Source organism: Oculina patagonica, chromosome 12, assembly GCF_052425735.1.
Source record: "Oculina patagonica isolate OP01 chromosome 12, crgOcupat, whole genome shotgun sequence".
NCBI lineage: Eukaryota > Metazoa > Cnidaria > Anthozoa > Scleractinia > Oculinidae > Oculina > Oculina patagonica.
In genome coordinates, this window is record NC_135769.1 from 18,140,630 (window position 1) to 18,147,730 (window position 7,101).

Consider the following 7,101-nt stretch of genomic DNA (forward strand, 5'->3'; position numbering starts at 1 on the left):
ACCAACGAATGCTACAAGGAAAGTAGTAACTCAGCTTTATTTTTTAAAGTTTTTTTTTCACATAAAATTTTCTCCACCGGCAATCCAGCATATGGTTCACTATAAAAGGGGCGTATTTTTTTCTTTTTTTCTTTTTTTTTACAATGTATCAAATAAATTATCCTTTCATAAATAATCAATATAATAGTGTAATAAATCACAATTAATTTTGAAATACTGAAGAAAAAACCGTATCTCAGGGCGTTTTCCATTTTGAAGGTAAAATGGGCCTTTCCCACGAGATTTTCCCACTGAAATCCGCCACGAAAATGTATAATATTTATGTATTGACTGATTTGACAGGAAAAATTTGGCTAACAACGGAATTCTGTTCTCGGGTCTGGCCGGCCAGTTCTGACAAAAGGAAAGCGCCCTTAGCATACTTAGCCTGCAACTGAATACTACGTGAGCGATAAGAGGAGGCTGTATTCGCAACCTTAAGTATACTCAGAAGAACTGGAAATCTCTAACGACTTTTACCTTCCAAACGAGCGTGCGGCGCTTTCAAAGGTCAGCGACAGAAGTAGCAAAGGGTCTGGTAAAAGCCCATGCACACGGTGCAACCAAGAGAAACATCAGGCGTAATTTGCCCGGGGTCCCCCCCCCCCCGAGAATGTTGGCCACACTGATTCGACCAACCTACTCTGACAGAAGTTTTCGTTAGAAGCGATATCATGAAAAACGAAAACAGATTTTCCCAAGAACAGCAATTTCAACTGCTGCAGCGACAAACCCACAAAACTACAACTGTCCCAGTAACAATCTTATGAAACGACTTCCTCGTGGAACGTCGATTTACGCAAGTTTCACGCATTAAAAATTAGCTGCCTTGTGCCAGCTAGCTACAGCCGTCAGCCTAGTGCCCAGTTGTTTCCTTGTTGGTCAGTCAAATTGGCGCGAAATTTATTGCGTCAACGATTGACTCAGCGAAAACGCGTTCTCTCTCGCCGACACGTGACCCGTTCCCATAATCATTACGTGTACTGCACGTGTGCCTGCGAGAGGAAGAAACGCCAATGCTTTAGGCTGCAAATACGATAAGTGTAAACAACAGACTGCAGACAAAACTCAATTCTAAACAAATACTAAGGAAACCTCATACATTAACGTTAACCTTAATATCAACCCCCAGACTAACTCTATCTGTAATAAACTAACGGTTAAAGGAGCAATGTCACGAGATTTTAAGTCATTTTTCTGGTTTCATCCAAATTGAAGAAAACCTCAAAATAATAGTTTTGTAATGTAGAAAAACAACAGAGGAGTAGCAAAAATGCGAAAATAACCAAGGATGGTTTCGACTGACGAAAATTAGTTCAGATTTCAAACGATAAACTTGAAAAAAACTTGCCAGTTTTTCAAGATGTGTTGTCCGTGACGTAGCTTCTTTAAGCTAAAAACTAATTGTAGTCTGTAGTCTGCATTATGCCTGTGCTTGTGTTTACGCAGTGAAAATTAGCCTTAACAATAAATTAATGTCATATTTGAATGGACTGCGCACTGTTCGTGGCATTATCGATTGCAGTCGTCATATCACCAGCATTTGTCTGGGCTGTTGCCTCATGTTTAACCTCCACCATCATGACTTCCGTTACCACCGCTGACCGCTGAGAATCGCTGGTGTCCTCGTGCGCCTCGACAATGCGTCCGAGAAAAGCTCTGATAACGATAAGCAAGAGAACCACTAAAGAAGCGACAATGAACACACCAATAATGGAAACTACGAGTATGTTTGGTAGAGACGTCTCATCTTTTGAGGGGACGGGTTTCTCTTTCTTCGCGCCGGGGGAGTCTACCGCTTGAGGATGAGTGGTCAACGTACTCACGTTCTTTGTATTGCCTCCTTCACCTGTTAAGAAAGATTACGTTGAAAAAATAATTTGGTCACTTAGTTGTGTTATTCTCAAGAGAAACTAAGGGGGACCCTTAAGGGGTTTTAGCTGGTCATGTATAGGTAGTGCTCCTAACTACCCATGGCCACAGGGGAACGATGTTTTTCTGGGACTGTTTTGGTGTCCATCTACTAATTTTTAACTTCAAATTCTAATTTTTGAGTCTTTAATAGTTCCTATTTCTCTACATTTTACAAAACCTTTGAGAAAAAACTTTATCCTCAAAAACATCCCTAATAATAACACAAAAATTTTAAAACACCCCAAAACATAGATTTATGAGATGAGCAGAGAGTTTTGCACAGCTTGAAATGTGAAAGAGATATTTTCAAAAAACGCATGTAAAGCGGCAGAAAAAGAACTTTATGTTAATAAGTCCCGCCTTTATGAGACTGCTTGAAATGTGAATGAGATATAACCACTAAACTCATGTTAAGCGGCGCAAAAATGGGGCGTGTTTAAAACACGAAATGGCGAAATAGGAAAGGCGAAATGGCGAAATGGCGAAATGATCATGAAAGATAAGAGCCAAATTAAGTTAAATGATATTACCGTTCCACTGAAATCTGCATCTGTTACATGAATTATTCTGTGTAAACTGTAACGACAAGAAAATAAATCCCGACGAGGACTTAGCATAAGCTTAATAAGTAATACTCACAAATTTTAACGTTTTTAATACTGGAACGAACTACAACCAATCGTTCCAATCACTAATTCTCCGTCACGGACATTATAAATCCAGTCTCTCCTTGTTAACAAATAGCTCCTTGCCTAGGATATTTTTAATCAAAAAGGCGGCCATTAAGCTTACTTTTTGGCATCGAAAGAAAACGATTTGTTTGTCTCACGTCAGGAGGAGCATGACAGAAGGATTCGTCTGAGCAGTTTTTCTTTTTCCATGTAATATCTAACCTTTTTTCGAATTGGACTTTCACGTCCTTATCCTTTTACATCGAAGTTATAACTTCGTTTTCTGTTTTACAGGAGGGTCCTGAAGGGGTAAAATGGGAACTGGGATTTGCCTATTTTGACTGGGATTTGCTTATATTTTCAGTGGGAAAATGGGATTTAGGTTACTGGGACTGGGATTCAGAAACAAAAAATGGGAATGGGAAGCGTGTCAGTACATGACTAAACCAGCATATTTTGCGCTCTATAATGTAATGTTCTTAAAGTCCGGCACTGAATAGTTAAAACGCTGAAAACTCTGAAACAAAACGACCGCACTGCAAGAGTGTCTATCAAGTCTTGATCAATTTTGGTGTAAGTGATGAAGTTACTCAGCGGAACAGCTATGACTGAGGATCAGCACAAATGGAATATTTAAAAGAAGTGACAGCAAGTTGTTGTCAGCCAGGGTAGTGGTAGGTATGGGATAAAAACTTGATAGCTTTAGTTACAAAAAAGCTACAAAACATTTCTGTTATTCTCTACAAGACAAACGATAATAACTAGCAGAACATGATTTTGGGTAGTCCAGTCCTTGAACTATCCCTTCTGCGACCCAGGTGCGAAAAGAAAGTCCAGGATAGCTTGCATGTGCATGCTTTTAAAAAACAAACCAATGAAAACGACAGAGACGTGTGGCGTTTCTTACATGTAATGTGTGCATTAGGGTAAAAATAGTTCGCTAAAATGAAAAATTCATTTATGCGACTAAAGCGCGCGATCTGCAAGACAAAATATTGTAACCTTTGTCTAAAGCCGTAATTAAAAGAATAGGTACAAAATCCACAAATACTAAATTATTGAATTTATCATCTGTGCGCGTGCGTGTCCAAAGGTGCTGTGGAATGTGGTTTGGTTCCCCACCCCCTTTTTTGTAAGGGGGGGGGGGGGAAGACAGATTTCAGTCCAAGTTACTCTGGACTCGCTCTTCCTGCACCTGGTTCAATCCCTATATAGGGCACCGAAAGGAAAATTTAAGGAAGTGTACTACATTTAGGACAATAAAAAACAACACAGATATAATGCGCTTGAGACCAGATTTTCCACACACTGGGAATTTCACTGCTGAGACTGGGATTTAGACAAAAAATAGGCTGGGAAATGGGATTTGGGCAAAATTTGGGCTGGGAAATGGGATTTGGTACCCCCCCCCCCCTTCAGGACCCTCTTACAGCCGTGGAACGAAGACGCCAACAAGGCTAGACAGCAGCGTTTAGGCACGCCGCCTTACGTGCTTCAGTGAAATTTATCATTTTTGTTCGTATATAAACGGCGACTTTGCTTTTCTCACTTTAGAACAACTGTAATTATTTGTATGCCCCTTATTATTTTCTTATATATATTTCCTTGTCCTTACGTTGTACACAGGCAACAGATGTGGATTTCACTGGAACGGGTAAGATCATTTAACTTAATTTGGCTCTTATCTTTTATATCATTTCGCCATTTCGTATTTCGTCATTACGCCATTTCGCCTATTTCGCCTTTCGTGTTTTAAACACGCCCGCAAAAATGTATGGCATTCATATTTAGGTAATTTTCGAGAAAATTCAAGATGTAACCGACATCAAACTAATAGATGTCAATAAATTCACGAGTTCAAGCCGACTGCCAGAGTTATGAATGAGAACAGCAATTTTGACATTTTAGAACGAAAACAAGCTTAGTACCAAAACGAAGCTATGCCTCGTGCGCGTCAAAGAAAATGCGTCCCACATGGAAGGAAAAGATCTTTTCACCTCTTATATGAAGCTTTCGCACAATTATTCCTGTCGAAGCTCCTTTGGGCGGGTGGACCGGTAAGGGTGGGTCTCGACTCTGCGCCCTTTAATTCTACCTCATGACGGGATAGGGGGGAGCAGAGACGGGGAGCATTTTGCTCCAATGATTTTTTTATTTTTAGTCATTGTTATATAACATGTTAATACGCACGTTTATCTGCCACTGTAAATCGGCATTGTATAAAATATATATAAAAAAGAAATTTAAGAATACATTTTCTTTGCATGCACAGACAGTGGTGTCTCCAGGCAGTCCAGGCGTCTCTGCGGATGTTTTTAGACCCTTCCCGCGCGGCTCCCTCGCGTGATTCTTTTCACGGCTCACTGCGCTCACACCTTCGTGACCTTGAATTAATGAAAATGCTCTCATACCCCAGGTCCCATACCCCCGGGCATACCAAAATTCATTATTGTTCCTCCGCTAAAAATATGTGGATAAATATGGGCTTACTACGTGCTCGACTGGCGAGCGCTTCAGTTTGGCGTGACCGGTATTCCGGTATTATTAGTTCTTTGGCATACCGTTGCGTGTAAATGAAATTTACACAGGCGTGCGCGTCAAAACTCTATCACGAAAATCTACCATGAATAATTTTCTTATCAGAGTCAAATTAGGTATATTTGTTTTCAAGAACATATAAAGGAATACCATTCCTATCTGCTGTTAGAAAAGCGATGAAAAATATTCTTTGCTTTTCCTACGCGCGCAAAGCAAAATGCTTTGTTTACACAGTGATTTACTACCTGTTGCTGTTATTGTTTGAAAATGGATTCCGTTGAAAAATTTTCGTCGTGATCATCAACTGTAAATATTTTTTTTTTTTCAGATCGCGCTCCAACTATATTTATCCAAATGTGCTTTCGATGGCCAGTAGAAATCAACAAGCTGATTAAGCTTAGATTACGCTGGGACTGATAGGACAGTGTATGCAAATTAGTTGAGTTGTTATTTTTATTATGCATAAAATCACGAAATCACAAAACAGCATTGATTTTAAAAAAAGCGATGTCTTGTTCCCTAATCTTGATCGTGAACTGGGAATGTAAACGACAATCACCTACAGAGAATTTCTCAGAAATTCCCATCTTCGCACAATATGTCTAGTTTCCTTGTTTAGTTTTTTTCGGGGGCAGAAAAAAAGACAACATTCCAAGTATTTGGGTGAGATAATTCCATTACAGACAAACCGTTTAAAATAAGAGCAATGATTCAACATCCCGGATCCTCACAAATTTATATCGTTAACATAGTTTATGACCGTCTACAGGACAGTTAAACAAGAATTTATGTGCTAAATACAGGAGGCCTATGGGAGGATGAAAATAAAATATCCCAATCAGGACGCAAAGTTTAAAAATAATCATACCTTGAACTTCTGTCTCCGATTGACAACACGAAAAACAATCCTGAACTTCGGATTTGCATTCACTGCAAGGAAGATACTCCTGCTTCGATCTGTCGAAAAATTTTCCTTGCTCGCAAAGGTTGGCAACTCCGCCGTCAGATCTGCCGACAAAAACCAACAGCAAACAGGCATTTATGCATAAACCGAGCAGTGGAAACTTCAACTTCATTTTCGTGTACAGAACGAAGTCACTTTGAGAGTGTGATGTTTCGAGGAGCAGTTACAGTCGATCAGGGGTGAAGTGCCGCGAGTTTCCTGGATGACACATAAAGGGAATTTGACGATGGTGACCGCAATTCCGCCAGTGCTTTTGGCACGCACCATATACATCGTACGATCGTCTCAGGTGCCGCCTGTGACGTCATATTATCATGCAAGAATGGTGAAATTATGTAAATTTAATTAACTTCTATTCGCTAATTCTCAAGTCTAACGAACTTTAAAGAACCGTCATTGTATCTAAATCAATCGCAACACTTGGGTTGTTTTGCCCGATAAATTAATTGCATGAGCAAGATTTGTTTGGCTATAAATTTTTCCGTGTTAATTACCGGAAGTAGAACATAGTTAATTCAATTCCCAGTCACGATCGCGCCCAGCCTCCTACGCAGACGGCTGGGAGGAATGCGTGATGAGCGCAAAGAACGCCTCTGTGAGGGTAGTCTCCTTCGCAGCCGCTTTTGGGACGCACGCAACGGGGGAAGCGGCTGCGAAGGAGACTACTGTAAGGGAGACTGGATCACGCCTTGTTCCCCTTTTGTATCCATTCAGTATACGTTGGAGGAGAGGTGTGGGGGAAGACGCATCCCTGAAGTCTTCTGTTTTCTATAGGGAGCCATCATTTGTATCAGGAGTGGTGATGAACAAAATATGCAAGAGGAAAAATAAAATCTTCACCATATCGATATACGATTTCCAGTTGAGTACGCGCGAACAAAGTTTGTGGGTTTCAACATAAAGTTTTAATTTTTTTGTTATTTTTTTTCTTCCCTACCATCGAGACTCCTTTTGCAGACAACGTCAGTGTTATGA

General features: G+C 40.2%; 2 protein-coding genes across 2 annotated transcripts in view; one reads left to right on the plus strand and one right to left on the minus strand.

Annotated features, from left to right (window-relative positions):
* The window catches only part of LOC144632401 (aconitate hydratase, mitochondrial-like), a 184,885-nt gene that overhangs the window by 122,488 nt on the left and 55,296 nt on the right, over positions 1–7,101 (plus strand). The gene's annotated exons all lie outside the window — the stretch shown is intronic.
* On the minus strand, positions 655–6,434 carry LOC144633594 (uncharacterized). The gene is made up of 2 exons (XM_078492438.1): positions 6,031–6,434; positions 655–1,888 (listed from the first exon to the last, which is right to left on the minus strand). Exons 1-2 carry the CDS (start codon positions 6,236–6,238, stop codon positions 1,518–1,520), a joined length of 579 nt encoding a protein of 192 aa, XP_078348564.1. The 5' UTR covers positions 6,239–6,434; the 3' UTR covers positions 655–1,517.